This window comes from Cuculus canorus, chromosome 11 (assembly GCF_017976375.1).
Source record: "Cuculus canorus isolate bCucCan1 chromosome 11, bCucCan1.pri, whole genome shotgun sequence".
Classification (NCBI taxonomy): domain Eukaryota; kingdom Metazoa; phylum Chordata; class Aves; order Cuculiformes; family Cuculidae; genus Cuculus; species Cuculus canorus.
In genome coordinates this window covers 19,097,038-19,115,863 of record NC_071411.1, presented here as the reverse complement: position 1 = coordinate 19,115,863, position 18,826 = coordinate 19,097,038, and the positions used below count along the sequence as shown (strand labels likewise).

The 18,826-nt window shown below is 42.6% G+C and overlaps 1 protein-coding gene across 7 annotated transcripts in view; it reads right to left on the bottom strand.

The window, feature by feature from the left end:
* Positions 1-18,826, bottom strand: part of FHIT (fragile histidine triad diadenosine triphosphatase) — a 616,279-nt gene that overhangs the window by 74,698 nt on the left and 522,755 nt on the right. For all 7 annotated transcript variants that reach the window (XM_054076607.1, XM_054076605.1, XM_054076606.1 and 4 more), the window contains one exon: positions 16,932-17,000. In XM_054076607.1, coding sequence (XP_053932582.1) covers positions 16,932-17,000 — 69 coding nt within the window. The remainder of the gene's footprint in view (positions 1-16,931; positions 17,001-18,826) is intronic.

Genomic DNA, 18,826 nt, shown 5'->3' with positions numbered 1-18,826 from the left:
ATCTGAGCCTTTCTAATAAGAAGTTCAAAACATTTACATCCTGATAACGCCTTATAGAGAAAGTTAGAAGAACAGCAACTGGATTAAAAAAATCCGCAGCTGAGGACCAGATCTCCCCAGTCATTTAGGTGAAGATGAGAATGAAAAACTATATCTTTTCAACAAAGCTGTAGTCCAAGTACGCTCAAGATCTACTCCTCCTCCACAAATAGCCTGTATCTAAGCTACCAGGTTGAAATGAAGAACTGTTTGTCTGGCCCCTGTTTTTTCCATTACATGAACAGAGAGGTTACATTTGGCACTCGCTGTTTATGGCTCACCGATATTCAAAATACGTAAGCCAGAAAGTTTTCAATGGATGAAAGTGAAAGAGAATAATTGAATGAAAGCCACTTCTAGCTACTGAGTTCATGCCATGTCCTGGAAGAAGGGCTACTTCTTGGTTTCAGTCTAGTTTGGTCCTGACCTGAAGCTTGAGTCACGCATCCTCTGCCAAGACTGACTCCATATCAGCACTGCCCTACACAATTCCTGGTGCGGACAAACCCTTCCGAACACCACGCATAGAGAAGGTGAACAGTTGTATTGCTCCAAGAGATCTCTCACTTATTTCGTTGTCCCCTCTCTCATGTTTGTAGGCTGTGCAGATGAATCACAGGCACCTCAAGACAACCCTGTTACATTAGAGGCTGTAATTCCGTGCTGTGCAGCCCAGAAACTTGTGCTTAGAGCAGAGTTTTCATGTTCAGAAGAGGAGAGCTGCCGAGCTGGGAGCCAAGCTGAGTGTGATCTTCGGCTATAAGGATTAGAAGAAATGTGCATCGTTGTGTTTGCAGTCTTTTGTATGCTGGTGTTCCCAGAGATAATGCCTTCACTTTTACTTGCAAGATCTTTGTTGTTCCACACTACAATCAAGGAGAGGAAACCTGACTGTAAACATTTTTGTTCTATATTATCATTTCATGTTGGTTTGGTGTGTTAATCAAAGTGTCAGTAATGGCTGCAAAGAGAACTCATTCAATTCTCAAATGAAGAGAAATCTGAGCTTTCTAACACCGGCACATTTTCTGGTGGATAAGCTTTTTCACAAAGTAATTATTTCATTTTCCAGAAAGATTACTGATTACATCACACCGGGAAAAACTAAGAGAAGGGCCCTTTATCTTCCCCATGTTTCTGCAATTCTTGTACAAACTTATACTTGTTACCATAGAAAATGACAAATTTGCCATCTGATCAAAATGTTAACAAGGTAAGTGTCAGTGAGATGGATCACTGACTGTCACTGCAAGCCAGAACATGAGGATACATTGATATTTCTCAATATATTCACTGCTTCCCCAATGTTCGCTAACAACATTTCTGCTGCGAGTGTAATAAATCACGCAGAAATAACAAGCTGCATAGGATCTCTAGGATATGATAGATTTGTCGTAATAGCAGTATCTGCAAGGTAGAAAACAATTGGTAATGATCTATAGAAAGACCTAATCAACTATCATTTGCTATAATGTGGCAGATGAAGCAAAGATATGAAATCCATAATGCTTCTTTAGCCGCTACCCTCCCCCTGCACATACACGTACGTCAAGTCAGGAATAGTAAAAAGAATGAATGAGCTTTGGGGTTGCAGAAGTAGAAAATAAAGTTAATAGCATGCCCTGGATGCAATCATTAAATTACAGACCGCTGAGCAAGGCAAGGGATAATCATAGAAGCTACACAGGCCTTTAACAACGATAAAGGCTTCCACCAAGCCTGCTCCTCCTCCTTTGCTTTCTTTCTTTTCCATCAATTTCAGTATTTTAACAAGTTCTTATGTCAAAGAAAAACTAAATGCAAATGGGGCTGGACAACTAAAGGAAAAGCCCATCTTAAATTCAGAGGTAATCTCAGGGGACTGAAGGCAAGATGTGCCAAGGCTCTCTAGGTATCGTGTGTAGCTCCAGAGATCAAACCCAAATGGCTGTTCTGCCCTGGTCTATGGCAGGTCCTGAACCCACTGCTGAGGCTTTACAGTCCCTTTGCCTGCTCCCCTGTGGAAGCAAAACACCCACCTTCCAGCAGACACATGGAAGAAAAGCAGTTTCAGTTTATAGAAACACAAAAGTTGGTTGGAACTATTTTCCAAGGAGCTCACATGCTTCCTAGCATTAAAGCCTGAAGTCTTGCATTTTTATACACTCAAATACCTTCTCCCCACCACAATTAGCCATTGCTGTCCACCTGCAATAACTTCCAGGCTGAGAACTAACACTCACCTACTAAACCACAAGCTTCCCAGGTTAAAAAGACTGTTCTGCACAGATTTTTATTGCTAGCTGCATCAGGAAAGCCTTCCTGGAGATCAAGGCAGTGCAGTGCATGCAAAGGGAATCTTGGGTTTAAGACTTCACATGAAAAATTCAAGCAATTTTGATCAGGTGCAAAAGAATATTTCCCTTCCTTTCTTTTCCCCCCCCCCCCTTCAGGAAGGATAATGGAAGGAAAAATGGCTGCTTTGTGCTTCTTTGCCTGCAAATCACATTTTGCTAAGTGAATGCATTTCTGGAACCAGAGGAATCGCCACGCTGTCTCAGCACAGCAGTGCTCCGATCCAGCATCCTGCCTGGCAGCTGCTGCCGGGGAACATGCAGGAAACCTCCTAGTGGGCAATTATGGGAAAACTTGTTTAGATCCAAAATTTTCTCCCAGCCCCTCTATAGGTCAATAAAAATTGGCATGTCTTGAAATATGGAGGTTTGTCTCTTCTCAAAAACTTCTTTCAAATCCTACCCGATGTTTGTAACTTAGCATTTTCCACAACAGGGAGTTTCCTAAAAGCCATGTTTTCAAAAGTCCTCATCTTCCACCTCGGTGCTAAATAAAGCTGGACAGATTTCAGAAAGGGCTCAGTTCCTGGGTGAAAGGCAACCGCTGACTTCTTTTGCAAATCTGTCCTTAAAGGGTCACAACAGGAGCTGCTTTTGGGTTGAGCAGTTTTGTGAATCTGTCCTCTGTGGGAGGTGCTAAGCCTTTGGAAAGCTGGTGCTCAGCACCTTTGATAATCTGGCCCTGAGTTAAGTAACAGGGGCCAAATTGTGAGATTTAGAGGCAGAAATTCCCTACTGACAGCAGTGGAGATCAGTGATGAATGGCTCAATGGGATTCTGGAACAATAGAGCCATGAAAAGTGGACAATGCAACAAATAAATATGAAAGGGTAGGACTTTCCTTTTCAATCATATTCCAGTGCCCTCTACATAAGAAGACTGAAATATTCTGACATGAAAGAGGGAGAAGGAAAGGTTAACTACACAGCTCTGTATTTCCTTCTAAGATGAAAACGCAGACCATTTTTTTGGAACAGTTTATTCATATAAATATAATTGGTAGTTTACATGACATATAAGACGCTGGTGGTACTTGGATTAGCCTTCACTATCCTCAGAGAGAAGAGCCTTACATTTTCCATACTGGGAGCAAAGTTTTCTCATTGAGCTCACCTCTCTTTTTGTGTATGAACAAATGACCTCCCTCTCTCTTCCCTTAGATATTTCCAACATTCAGTCACTTCCATCCACAGTTCTGATCAAAAGTGAGGTTTGCACGCAATTATTTTATGATTGCTCGTGGCATTTTTGACCTAGAATTTCAGGGGAACTTACTGGTACTCAGCTACTTCTGTTCACAGAAGCTGAAGACTCCGTCAGGAGGACAGTGGGACGATATCAGGGTTACATGCTCGGCAGAAGACTTGGGACTGAATTTATTATCAGAACAAGGTCATTTAGCAAGTGCTAATAACATCTTTCTGTTGTTGAAGTTATTTGTCTTTGTGAAACCATGTGTAAGGCAGAAAAGATTGAGACTTGGAAGATACCACACACATTCCCCCAAAGGGGGGAGCAAGGCAGCGGATGAAATTTTCTTTTCACCAGGTGAAAACTGGTTATCAAGACGTAGTTTGACACAAAATGCTGTTCTATGCAATTAAAAGAAGCCAACAACAAACAAAAATGACTGTGGACCAGCAGGAAACAAGGAACTCTTCATGGAGAGTGGTAATTCAGAGAACTCCCACCATGCAGCCCACCTTCCCCATTTACCCTCTAGAAACAGATGCATTTTATACATGGTGATTAAGGCACTAAAGAAAAAAGTATTAACATGATTCACATGTAGAAAACAAGGTTATTAGGAGTAGGGATCATTTCAGCACACTGTTCTCCCTAATAAGCATAGCAACGAGTAATTGAGTTTCAGGCAATCTTCAAGGTGGCGCTTTGTAGAGAAAACGGAACTTGGCATGATGTCTACTTTTCCTTTAATTACATTGCCCTAATGAGCAACTTTCTTTACTGTCAGCAAATTTATTTCCTGAGAAGAAGCAACAGTAATACATGTATAAAAAGGATCATCAGGTAGTACCAGAGAAGAAATATCAGCAGCTTAAAATAACAAGAAGTTACTAAAAGTGGTGGAAACCCAACAGATTGTTCTCAGCTTCGCTATGTTTACTGCACTGAAAAGCAGAGCAAAGGATGTCAATCAACGGAGCACATTATCTAACCAGGGAACTGTCCTTGTTCTACTGTTATTTCCCTTCTGCTCATGTTCACGAGGGCGAGCCAGGAACATGAAGTGCTGATACATCAAACCTCCTCTGCTCACGCACAGCAGAGGGCAACGGTGCTTCATGCCCTTGAGCAAGACGAGAGGAGAAAAATCACACGCCAATAACATTCTACTGAGCGTCAACACTGCTCACTGAAACCTAATACAGAAGGATAAAGGGCTGGCTTTTCAAAAGTCTTTAAGGCATTTAGACATCTGACTCTTGCTGAAAGTCAACGGCAGGCAGGGTCTGGCTCTTTTGCTTATCTTTTTGTAGAAAACTCCACCTGAGAATCCACTTACAGCAAACAACTCCTTGGATATGCATTTCTGGAGCCAAACCCAAAGCTGGGATACTCCATACTTGTGTTCATTCTTATAGTTGTTTTCCTAAGCGTTCACTAGGCGACTCCGCACCAGTAAGGTAGCTCCCAGCCCTAGTACAAACACTCTTATCTACAGTTGGGTGTACGCATCACCTCTTGTTAAAACACCTGAGCAGTCCACCTTCAGAGGGTAGCAACTGCCAAAATTGCTCACAGGCCTGGGTTGAATTAGGCCAATGGACTCTTGGCTGACAGTCTGACTTTCCAAATGCCAGCAATATTATTCTCCTAAAAAAGCTGAATCAAAGTTGTCTAGATTCTTCCAAGTTTTCAATGTTGCCCAAAGCTAGGGACTGCATCTAAGCATATCTATCGATATCTATCGCCCCAGGGCCACAGTTTCCTACAAGTATTCCAGCATCACGTGGAAAAAAAATACTCTGAGGTCTCCAAAACCAGGCACTTCAGATGTAAACGTGTGAAATGAAATTACCTTCAAACAGAAAATTCAAAAGTGCCAGTGGAAGCTGACACCTAAGACCTTACGCGTTTATGCAGATTTATGTATTGTCTTTTCTTCAGTACGACTGCCACAGAAATGGCATGGGTATGGGAAGGAAGAATGTTAGCACTTCAAGTCGACTCATAAATGCATTAAGCCCAACAGTCTTACAGAGAAAAAAAATCACGTGGAGAGCAAAGTCCTTTCTCCTGGGGAGCTAATCTCAGCTACCACCTGCAATCACACTGCATCTGAAGAAAACCCTTGCATAACCCCCACACTGTACGTGAACGGGCAGTTGTATGCATTTGCCATGTCGAAGACATTAACGTAATAAATGAGAATAGACTTGTTCCTTACAAAATGAAAGAAAAAAAGTGATCATGCAAGAAAAAATAATTTAAAAATAAGCTTTCCATTAAAATCTTCACTTTATTACAATACCTTCTCAACTTCCACGAAGTTCCTAGAAGCAAGTTGTCAATACACAGAAGTAATTTAAGTAGGCAAAGGGAGATGCAAATGTTTAGTTGGTTTTGTTCATATGTTACTACAAACTCATGATCAGTTTTCTCTGTTAAATGCAGGATGGGGTTCTTTGCCAGACTCATACACAATGCTGCAAGTGGCCGTGCAATGTGGGACAAAACCTGCCTTGTTTCCCTGCTTTTCTTGAAGATTGGAATACCTGCACTTGGACAGCTGGAATTAGGCTGCAACTCACTCAAGTGGGCTTTTGAAGTTTGCTTTTTTCTTGAAGCAGTAAATGCCACTGCTTGATGTGAGCACCAATAAAGACTTTCTCCATTTTGCAGAATGCAAAAGGTGAAATTTGTGGAAAAAGCTGCACTGCCACCTTTGAAATGCTTTCAGCAGCTTTCTGCAACTTGGGAGGCATATGAGGACAGGTTGAGAGAGTTGGGGTTGTTCAGCCTGGAGAAGAGAAGGCTCTGAGGAGGCCTTAGAGCAGCTTCCAGTACCTGAAGGGGCTACAAGAAAACTGGAGAGGGACTGTTCACAAAGGCTTGTGGGGATAGGATGAGGGGTAATGGGTATAAACTGGAGAGGGGCAGATTTAGACTGGACATAAGGAGGAATTTCTTCACCATGAGAGTGGTGAGGCCCTGGCCCAGGTTGCCCAGGGAAGCTGTGGCTGCCCCATCCCTGGAGGTGTTCAAGGCCAGGTTGGATGGGCCTTGGGCAGCCTGAGCCAGTGGGAGGTGTCCCTGCCCAGGGCAGAGGGTGGAACTGGATGATCTGTAAGGTTCCTTCCAACGCAAACTATTCTGTGATTCTATGATTTCCAGCTGAAAGAAGTTGTTAGTACTCAAGTTAGTTGTCAGAAAGATAAAAGTTCCCTACACAATGCAAATAGCAACAGGAGCCGGTTTGGAAACATGTCACAAGTTTGCCGTAAATTATTCAATTTTAGAGATGCTTCATTGTTGCCCCCCAAGGAAACACTGTTAGCTCCTCTCTCTTCTAAGCACCGTGCATGTCTGAAAACACAGACCAAATCCCATGGAGAATTACCGGTTCCAAAGACCTTGCAACGATGTGGGCATGGTGACGCTCCCTGCATGGAACCATCGTCCCTTGAGGGAGTCAAGGCTCTGGTCCTGGGTGGTGTGGAAGGACTGCAGGGACTGAGGGTGCTGAGGGCACTGCTGGAGCCCAGCTGCCCCGCAGCACGCCAGGAATCCTGCCCAGGCTGCAGATGCTGCCCTATAAAATTTGTAGGCTGAAGAACAGGAGGAGAGAAGGGAGCAGACTCTCACATCATCAGGAGGTAAATAGACTTTTAAAAAGCTAGTTGTGTCCGTGCACAACAATGAAGCTTTATGTCTCTATAAACTGACAAGTCAGATTGTTCTCCTGGGCCCAATTCCCAGCCCCAGCGCCGCGCGACAGCAAGAGCTCGTCTCCTGCCTCCGCAGCCCAGCGCTGTCTGCCAGGGAGGGCAGGCAGCCGGAGTAAAATAAGCATTAACAAAATGGTTTGGTGATTAGCTTCTCCCTCTCTCTTTTCTCTCTGCTTTCTCTTTTTTTTTCTACATAAAGTTTTGGTCTGCCAAAGATTGCTAAAACCTTTTCTTCATTAGCAGTGTACTTAACAAGTGTAAATTTAAAGTATTCATTTTCTTAAGGCCAAGGATTAAAGTAATTAAGGAAAACTGCTGCAACCTAGCACTCAAGTCAATCCTTAACACGGAAAAGAAACAATGGTGCTTAACATATTTAAACAAAATCAAATTGTGCATAATTATCCTGACATTCTGTCAAACTCAATTTTCACTCTGCTGCAATGATTTGCTAAAATCTCCTTTCTGAAACTGAAATAAACACTTTCTTTCCCAGTAGGGGAACAGGCCTGCGGTCTCTTTGGACTACCTTCATCGCAGAAGCATTGCAATAAAAGCTAGTGTCCACTCTCATTCTGTACTCATTTTACCACTGGTTTTCTTCCTGGTACCCTACGGGCTTGACCCCAGGCAGATCTGCCCATAGACCTGAGGCATTGCCACTCCAGCAACTTCCACCAGCAGGGCCCAAAGGGGGAGAAAATAATGTTGAGCAAGTGCCTCTAGATTTAGCCTGATATACAAATAGTTTTATTCTATTATAATATTAAATAATTACAAAATTTAGCCTGATATATAAAATAATTTTGAGCAAGAGCTTGCAGCATTTAGCCTGAAATAACTTTGCCTTTTTGCACATGAAGTCCTTCTTAACACATGGCAAAGCTGGTATGGAATGGGGCCTCATCTATCTTTGGCAATGAATTTTTTAGCTACTGTTTTCAATGCATGGAACCGTGACTTGCCTATGATCCACTCTGTAGCATCATTGCAGGACCACAGGCTGTAATGTGTTGTCTTCTACAGAAAGAGGTGAGGTGTTAACTGTGAACCCACGTCGAGCTGATAACAGAAAGGTGTTAATTCTGGAGCCTCAAGGATGGCAATTTATATTTCAGTGTTAACTGTTTCACTGATGGTTTTTCTAGCTGAAATACTGAGCACAGACGTGACATCATCAGATCTTTGCTCAGTGGATGTGCAAAGCCCATTCATTTCCGTAGAAACTAGAATGTCCACAAGCTCCCACAGACAGTAAGTTCATGAATAAAACTCAAACACACAGCTACAGCATGCTACAGTCAAAAATGCCAAAATGCAGCATTATTCCTCATCTTAGAGAGGGCCAAAATAAATACTCCACATGCTTGTGTCCACATCTGTATGCCTGTAAGTATATATATTGCTCAGGGACATGGTTTAGTGGCAGATAGGAGTGGTTGGACTCCGTGATCCAAGAGGTCTTTTCCAACTTGGTGATTCTACGATTCTATAAGCCCATAAATACATATATGCAAGTGTATAGATATTTGTTTATTAAAAAAGAAATATTTTTCTTCAGACTTTATAATCTTCACTTTTATGTCAATATACAATTTCATATTTAGAAGTGCCTAAATAAGAGGTTTGGTGATTTTTGTTTCAACTTCAGCTGTCAGCATGTAATTTTGTTTTCTGAAAACCACAAACATTCAGTTCTCTATTTTCCAATTTAGGATTATTGGCAACTTTTCTAACTCATTTCAGCTTCCTTCTACACTTTTATTTCCCCAGAAGAAAAAAAATAAAAATACAGAAGGAAAACAGTGGGCAAATATATAAAGGAAAAAGAAAGCATGTTTTTTTTTCCCCCACAAAATGAACAAAAGCAGAATACTAGCACATATCCGGAAAGCGTATTTCTCATCTCTATATAGTTCTTTCACTCTTTTGACTCAAAAAATAAATTAACTTGACCTTGCAGGTATTGGTAAACCCATCCCCTCAGACTTTCATTTACTGGTTCAGGTTGGATATCAGAAAAAATTCTTCACAGTAAGAGTCATTGGGCACTGGAACAGCTGCCCAGGGAGGGGGTCGAGTCGCCTTTCCTGGAGGTGTTTAAGGAACGGGTGGATGAAGTGCTTAGGGACATGGCTTAGGGAGTGTTAGGAATAGTTGGACTCGATGATCCAATGGGTCCTTTCCAACCTTGTGATTCTGTGATTCTGTGTGATTCTGTGATTCCCAACCAGGAAGAACACTCGGCTCCATTAATACACCTCCACCTTCATTTACAAAAGTCACATTTAGAAAGTTGACAGAGAGCATCACACTGGAATCACTGAACCTACTGATTCAGTGCTGGGTGAAGCCAGGAAGCTGCCAGCAACAACCAGTTCAAACGGTCTCTTCTATGAGATGATTGTTTCCCAGGGACCTGGAACTCAAACCTCCACTGGACAAAGGTGATCCCTCCAAATGCGTGATCAACATTTGCAGGGCAGCAGACAAAGGAACTACCTCAAATTACAGCGTACAAAGAGATCATTCTTTGTGAGCTCAGAAGCTAAAACCATAGAAGCTTTCCACAGGTGCCCGTGGGTCAGAGGGCTGGATCACTGTGAGCCGCTGGCCGTAACAGAACCGGTCCTGTGGATTGAGAAGGCACTCTCCAAATTCTGGCTATTGGCAGAATGAGTTCTTGAAGTTACCCAAGGCGCAGACCACTGGATTTCGGTGTGATTTGGTTTGTGGGTTACCAACCAGCTGCTCCCATATCCTGAACCTTACACAGAATGTAAGGGAGTATTTCATTTTGCATTACTGGCAAGTTTTAGGTTCAGAGAAGAATCTCCCTTCAGAAAACACCGACTCCCTGATAGGTTTGTTTACTTTCCATCTCATCAATTCAAAAAAGCTGAGTATCTAAGATACTAACAGGGCATGTTCTTCCCACCAGCAGGAACTTAGCTTACACTGCACATCAAAGGATACACAAAGGCCTGGAGATCCGTTTTACCTGTGGGATCGGGAATATACAAGAAGCACCTGGGCAGCTAAACCATCCCAGCACCGACAGAGTAAAAGGTCTGAGAGACTGTGTCAGCTTTAATCCCCTTATCAGCAACTTGTCTTTGGTTGGAGGCTCTTTGTCACTGAGCGCTTGCCAAGGAACTACCATCAAGGACACGAAAGAGCAAACACTACACAGTAAACATCCTACAGAAGGGGCCAAGAGATTTTTTTTTTTAATGCTGATAATAATTTGCCTCTGCTATGCTATAGACTAAATGTAAGTGATTTCAGGAAGACAGTATTTTTTACCTATGAGGAAAACGATTGCAGAAACCTTGAGGCAGGAAAGGGTAAGAAGCAAAAGCAGTGATGGAATGCAGAGAGACAGCCAGGCTAGAGGGCAATGGGACTACACGATGATATGTAAAATGCCAAATGTGCATTACCTTCCAGACAAAGTCTAGGTGTAAAGGGCATGTGTGTGATCATGAGGGACGGCTGCCTTAATGGGAACCCTTCTAACCACTTCTAATTCATTCCTATAGTTGAGCTGATTCCACTTCTCCAGATCCGATGGAAGATATCAGTGAACAAAATGTCTCTTAATCAGATGTGCTGGTGACGATAACCTGCTATCTTAAAATAAATGCAGCAATGTATGCGCCATACAGGAAGGTCTCAGAGGTTTTGGGCATCGAATGAAATGTCTCACAGTGCTGGAAAGGGAAGGAAATACTGCAGTCAGTGGGATGTCTATCCAGGGACATGCATGTGATGATAGAACATCTCCCCGTGTTCCTGCTAGACCCTACAACTTTGCCAATTTTGCCTTATGTAAGTCGTGCCTAAGCAAGAAGCTTGCAGGGCATGCCAGCATTTTCCAGAGGGTTTCAAATCATAACCAGATAAAATACCATGGTCCAGAAAACAAATTATCTTGCCTGACTAAAAAAAAGGAAATTCATTTGAAGAAAAAAAAACCCAACTGTTTCAGGGTAACTCAAAAAGATTTTATGTCTGTTCAGCTAAGAAATCCAAAACATAATTGTTTGCACAGTTCTAGCTTTTACTGCAATACTCTCAGTTGGAAATATTCAGGCACAGTTAATCTGACTTGCCCTGCTGGAGTCGCTATAATATCACAAGACTCATGAAGCCACTGGGAAAGGCTTATCCTCCTTGGCTAGCAGAAACCTTCTCTGATGCTCTGTCAGTCAGAGAGAGCAACATTGGCAAGACCAGAATAAAATCCACAGCCTACTGGGAAGAATTTATTTGCTGCCACCTCAGAAGAAGATAGGGGAACAGACTTGTACCCAGGAAAAACAGAAAAACAAATACACCAATTTAGATTCCATGCTGCTTACTCCCCTTTCCATAGGTTTATCCACGCAGGGTGCAAAGAAAGCAGAGTCTCGCCCCAAGGGAGTTCAGATGCAGCAGACTGATCTACCAGCAGGCTACAATATGTTCCCAGAAGGTGTAATATCATTCTGAGGCCAAGGAGCAGCCTATTAGCTCTGCATGCTATTAATTTTCATGAATAGTTCAATCCGATGCTCACAGAAGCCGTTGGGCATCTTTCCATTTTGTCTAGCAGGACCTGGACTAGGACTTGTTTATCTTTCCATGATATACTATATCTTTAAGTAGGAAGCAGCCCAAACGGTTCGGTACCACCATGCGGGTTTCAAGCCCTCACCCAGACTGTGCTGAGCAGCACACAAGATGCTGTCTGCAGGTCAAAGAGAATGCACATCACAGTCAAAGCCACTCATGGAGAATTAAACTTCAGGCTTGTCTGACTAAACTTCTGAATTCACCACAGTTCCCCCGTTTTGCCAGCCTGCAGAAGCAGCCCAGCAGGTTCTTGATTCACACGCCAAAATGCCTCCTTCATTCTCCCTGGAATTGGAAATGATTACTAATAGGTATGCTTGCTGAAATGATTTAACATAATGTGCTGAATGAGATCACCAAGTCAAAATATCTTTCTTTAAGTGACTCTCACTGTGTGCCTGAATGCCAGAGGGGAAGGAGGACAGCACGAACCAAATCCTTTTGCTGGCTCCTGTGTTTTACAAAATGTCTAAGTTACCAAAGAATTCACATTAGGAAGTTTCCCCCAGGCTGGTCCCAAGAGGTCTGTGATGCAGGTCTGGCAGGGAGCTGGGCGATGGAGACACAAGGGTTTGGGCTAACCTCGCTCATTCACCCTCCCCCCCTTTTCAGAGTATTCTCAGAGCTCTCCAGCCTGGGCTGGGACCTGAAGACTGGCAAGAGAGCGAGGCAGGCCTGAAAGCTAACTGGTGAGGGGATGGACAGCCTTTGCACTGCATGCACAGCCCTGGAGGTGCACCACCACTGCAGCCCCATCTGTTACAGCAGGCTGAAACCAGCCAGTGTAACAGAGTCTGGGGAGGAAGAGGGGTCTGCACCACAAAACACATGACGGCGTGCCAGGGATGCTCAGGGTTTTACTGAGAGGCCAGGCTGCCCTCACCCATCCAAACCTGTCAGCCTCAAAACTAACTTATTGAGGTCAGTACTCATAAGAGCAGTATCGTGGACTTTTGATTCAGTCTTCCTTTCTGAGAAAGCGCCACGCTCTCTGGCCCGGTACGGCTATTACCTGCCAACCTAAAGGATGATGAATGTTATTTATATTGCAGTAATGGCTAACCACTCAGTGGAGACCAGGGACAGGCTGTGCTATGGACTTTTCAAACACTCACTGAATGAGGACTGCCCACAGATGGGCGAGTGTATGAAACTGCTGAGATATTTCAGGATAATGTACTTGAACGCCTTGGACACGATGACCTCCAACATCTCTGCAGCACTTGTGCTGACTACAACAGCACGGCGTGCCGTTCTACAGTAAAAATGTTCATTAATATCAAATTCTTATCGGTGACTGTGACACGCCCTACAACAGCAAATAACTCATCTGCTTCAAAGTGGGTAGCTCCTTGATAGGGAGACCTTTGAGTTCCTTGATCAGCAAACATAAAAATATTAACCTAGTTCAAACAAAACAGAATACATAGAGGAGCAAAGAGGTATTCTAATTAAAAGTTTTCCTAATATTTAGCTGATACAGTTTTGCTGCACAAGAAATAAAATGAATCAATGAATAAGAACTCCTCAAGACGTAGATGAGAAAAATAGTCCAGTAACAGTAAAACATGAAGGGCCTGATCCTACAAAAAACCCTAAGACAAATTTAACTTCGATGCGTGCACACTTGCGGGGTTAGGCTGCAAATAATTGCAGGAAAATCTAAGAACTGAAAAACTATACCTTTTGCTTTCCTCTAGAGTGAGCCCAGAGGGTGCTTAGCTACCACTTCCTGGGAAATACTCTCCCAAGTAACAGCTCTGCAACGATGCAGAGAAACACATCTAAAACATTTAATGCCTATTTTTTTCATAAGAAATATTCTCTCTGTATCTTAAAAAAAATCACGGTGACTTCTTTCATATGCACTGAAGTATAGAAATCTAAAATATTAACTGACATATTCCACCAAGAGATGCCTTAGCGAAGGTGCTCTGCAATAGGTGTCAGCTTCTCTTTTATCCCTTCTACAATTAACCTTCCAGTACTGCAGTTCTAAATATACATCCCCAAACCAGCAGACATTAGTGTCTGTCAGCAATCTTATAGAATCATAGAATAGTTTGGGTTGGAAGAGACCTTAAAGATCATCCAATTCCAACCCCCCTGGCATGGGCGGGGACATCACGGCATCTTATTTAAAAACCAAGTGCTAAATATGCACTTTACCTTTAAGTATACTTCTTACATCTAAAAAGCTGCTTTAGATGAAGCGATGCCAGAGCTTCATAGCCAAAAGCCTGAAGATGGCAGAGCCCAGAACACAGACTAAGCAGAGATCAACCTTACAGGCTTCTTTCTGTCTCTTCAGTCAGATGAGAAGTTACTCCCAAACCAAATGAGAGAGATAAAGGACACAGTAAGAGACTGGCAGCACTTTCTATCTTTCTCAACTCTAGAAGGCTCCTAAGAGACTGATGTCCAAACATCTGGGCATTCCTTCTGCTGTCATACACTCACAGAGCAATGGGATTTGTCAGCAAACTGCTGAGCATATACAGATGACAACTGCAGAGCTTGGAGAGCTCAAAGGCACTTACAGATAGATGGGGCTTTGCGATAGATGTGTTCAACCAGAGCTGAGACCCAGAATCTGTGAAAATTATGCCCAATAGATGCAAAGCCTTTAGCTGCACTAGTTTAAACCAGGCACCTAATGTGCAAGATTTTGTCTGGGTGCGCTTTCCAATTACACTGTCACTTAAAGGACGGTGTATCATCAGCCTCCACACCACATATACGGAAAAGGCTGTTGGGATGATTTTGGGAGGTGGTCTTTGCTGCCTAAGCTACAGCTCCACGTATCACTCAAATATATGGAAATGAAGCAATGTTTATAAATAGGTTTTGGATCGTCCTTAGTACAAATGTCATGGACGATGGATTTAAAGCTCTCTCCAGCACCTATATATCACCTAATGGTACTCCGTCCCTCACGGATTTTCATCCTGTTGCCCCACTATGATCCAAATATCTTCCTAAATCTTTTAGAACTTCTCAACAAAGGTGTACATCTTGTTGGTACAACATGGAGAGGCGTTATATCAAAAGTTTTTTGCCTTATTGCCATAAGCTCCAAATGATTTCCAAAGTCAGCTGTACTTTCAATAATTTGATTATTTTGTATTTCTCAAAATAGATTTATCCACTTATGATAGCATATTGCTTAAGCCTCTCCACCCTCCAATCCAGCCAGTGATAAAACTTCGCATCAAACGCTTCATAGCATCAAATGTGGTTTTTTTTATCCTGGCATCCTAAAAATAAAGAAATCTTTATACAATCTGCACCAAAACATAAGTAAGTTAACTTTGTGGTATTTGAAAATAGCTGGTTAGACTCTGAGCCTACACATTCTTCTGCTAAAAGATACATTATCACATCTGTGTCTAAATATTTTTGCTTCCTGTGTTTGCTAAAAGCAACACCTACAATTGCTATAACTGAAAATGACAAGATAAAAATATTTTTCACCCATTTGTCACCCTTTTGCATTTAACAACACTAAATGTAGAGCCTAGATCATTAACAGAGTTTTGCCTGTTTGTATTTACATATAACAAGGGAGAAACAAATGTGTTAAAAAGAAAATGGAATTATAAATACAACAAAAATGGAAATAGAGTTTGTGGGTTGCTGCAGCACCTAAAACCACTTAGAACATTTGAAAAGGAAAAAAAATGTTAACTTTCAAGTTGCCTCATTTAACTGTTTTTAACTACAGCAGCATATGAGATGGTCATCTTATACGTTCATTCGATCTCCTCGCTCATCAGTCTCATTATAACGGTTTACCTTTATTAGTGGGCTTATCAATCTCTACGCTTTGTTTAACCAGTTAGTAATAAACTTTTTTCACCACTTCTGCATAGTTAAGTCATTAGAACACTTCAAAATACACTCCCTTCTTTTGCGAGTGGGGGGTTGTCACCATGTATGCTTCACAAAGGAAAATATACACCAGCAGAAAATGTTAAGAATTCTCCTTTAAGCAGACAGTACAGCAGTAGCATTAAACAAGGGCACATTAATTACTTTCAGAAAGAGAAGATGTTATATTTGAGATAGAGGATCATAGAATCATGGAATAGTTTGGGTTGGAAGGGACCTTAAAGCCCATCCAGTTCCACCCCCTGCCATGGGCAGGGACACCTCCCACTGGCTCAGGCTGCCCAAGGCCCATCCAACCTGGCCTTGAACCCCTCCAGGGATGGGGCAGCCACAGCTTCCCTGGGCAACCTGGGCCAGGGCCTCACCACTCTCATGGTGGAGAAATTCCTCCTTATGTCTAGATCTACAGGATCCTACCAAAGCCACCAAGACTCATCCGTAAACCTAACAATAGTGAGATTTTTTCATTAGCTCTTTGTGACAGCTGTCAAGCTGGGGAAAACTTTTTGTTAATGCCAGTACAATTGTTCATTTAAACAAAAGCCAGTAATTCAGTCACACCGGAACAGCTTCTGTCCCCTGCTCTGCCGTACAATCTGTGCCGTGCATAGATTACATCCACATGCAGAGCTGCTCTGTAATTTTTATCTTTGAGGCTACAACGTGATTTGTGCAGAGCATGAACAGAGCCCTGCAGAAAGCGAGACAGAAGGCAGTTTGTGACCAAGTTGTGAGGAGTTGCCTGCATTTTCCGTTGTTGGAAGACTGAGTTTTGGCACCCCAGGCTGGCAGCTGGGGCAGAACAGACTCCCTGCATGCGAGGCTACTGGTGGGGTCACCCCTTTTCCCCACACCCTCAAACTAAGAGAATGCAGCTAATGGTAGAGATGTCATCGTGCTCTGTGCATGGGGACAGACTGAAGAACCGAAGATGCTCATCCTCCCTTGGAGCCCCATGCCTCACCCAGAGCTCACAAGGAAATGCCAGCGTACGGCTTAGTGTCATCACAGGCCCAGCCCGACCATAAAGATGCTGAGATGTCACTAACTCCCTCCGCTCAAGACAGGGCCTGTATTATCAACGTGGTTTTCTGATAGCAAACCTGACTCTGAACAAGAAATAGAGCGCAACCCTTACCTCCTTGTAGACATCATCGTTCCTGCTGAAGTCTCCAGCCCTCCTTGGAAGGATATGGACATGGACATGCTGAAAATGTGAAACAAAATAAGGGTGATTATCAAGCCCATGCTTTTCTTTTCTGGATTGTCAGCATTATTCTTCACACATACAAGTAACCGTGCATGGACTCCCACAGCATTATTTTCAGAGGAAAATACATTAACCTGTTCCATAACTGTATCTCGACCCTTTGGAGAATATAAAAGATGAAAAACATGAGAGAGCAGCTCTGCTGTATTAGATGAGCTTCAGAGTGAAATGCCTGGAAGTTTAGGGGCTCTGTGGAATTATTCATAGTTGTCAGTCAGAGACGTATTTAGCCACAGCTTTGAAATGACAATGTACCCTGGAGCTGCGTGTTGTGACTTCAAAACTGACAAGAATAAGGTGGTGCCGGCGATAGGAGGTGGCTGCAGCAGGTGTGGGCAGCCCGCGTTGGACCCGTGCTGTGCAGCTTGGGGACAGAGGGACATTGGTAGACAGACACCACATAGGTAGAAAGGTTGTCTGAAAAGGACATGCACCAGGCTCCGCAGCACGGCTAGTACAAGGTCTTCCACAAGGTTAAAGAGAGTTTAATGTGTCCTGGGCAGGAGGAAACATGCCTGCAGGGACACGGGCTCCAAAGCACCAAGGGGCCCCTAACCCATGGGTCACCAGAATTATGAGCCCCATTTGGCAGAGCCTGAAGCACGAGCATCGCTCTTCTGTGGGCAGGACAATCGTCGGCAGGGCTGAGGACTGTAAGCTACCCAGGCAGCTTTGGGCTGATTGGTAGGGCGAGGAGGCGAGGGGCTATGTATTTTTGTCACAAACGTTGATGGGATATGGGAAAAAGGAACAAAAAATGGACCAGAAAGCAAATATATGGCTTGCTGCCTTGCCAATTTGATGTTGTATTATTACTGTTCCTATATATTTTCTTCCTGTTAAAGAGATTGTGAGAGTCTCATCACACCAGATAGGAAGGAAAATTCAAGATTTTCAAGACTCAAACCCTACTAGGAAATCAAACACTCATCTATCTGCTTTTCTGCAATTTTGTTCAGCTACAAAATTGCAAAGCACTCTTTTATCTTTTCCTCTTTCTCTTTCCCTCTCTTTTGAGAAAAAAAATCCACCAAACCACAACGGAGAATAATTCTTCATGAAGAAAATGCAATACTTCATTGAAGAGAGGCAGCAAATAATGTGAGTGACAGATCACATTTATGCATCTCCAGATCTTTTGAGATAGTGCCTAAACCCTTCTTTAAAAAAAAAAAAAAGAAAAAAAAAAAGACTGCAACTGAAACAGCACCAAAAGCTTTATAGAAAATTTAGACAGCAGGCACCTGACTCGATTTGATGAGGTGGAAATCAGCTGAAATTCATGCACCTCACTGAAACATTCTCAAAACACGGCTCAGGTCTACAATGAAATTCAAAGTCGAAAAAGATTTTCTTAGGCTATTTGTAAGACAATTCAAACACTCCTATATTGGGTGAGCATCAAATCATAAAAACATTTGTTCAGTGAATAAAATGAAATCAGAAGGATGTTTCAGTTAATGAAATATTCCCAAAACCACTCTTTTTCTTTTTTCCCAAGTTACCCCAGAGGAACCAAACACGTGATTGCTTATTCTTATCATTTTCCACAGCTTTCAGTGTGTTCAGCCTAGAGATGAAGATGATTCTTGAGGGTTAAAAACCGTATTTTTGAGTAATACATCAGTGATAGTGTTCTGATAGTGTATTATACTAATACATCATGTGAGCGATAGTGCTCTCGTGATGTATTAGTGCAATGTATCATCTGAACATCACTGCTCTCATGACGCATTGCTCGAAATCACAAGGCAAGTTTAAAG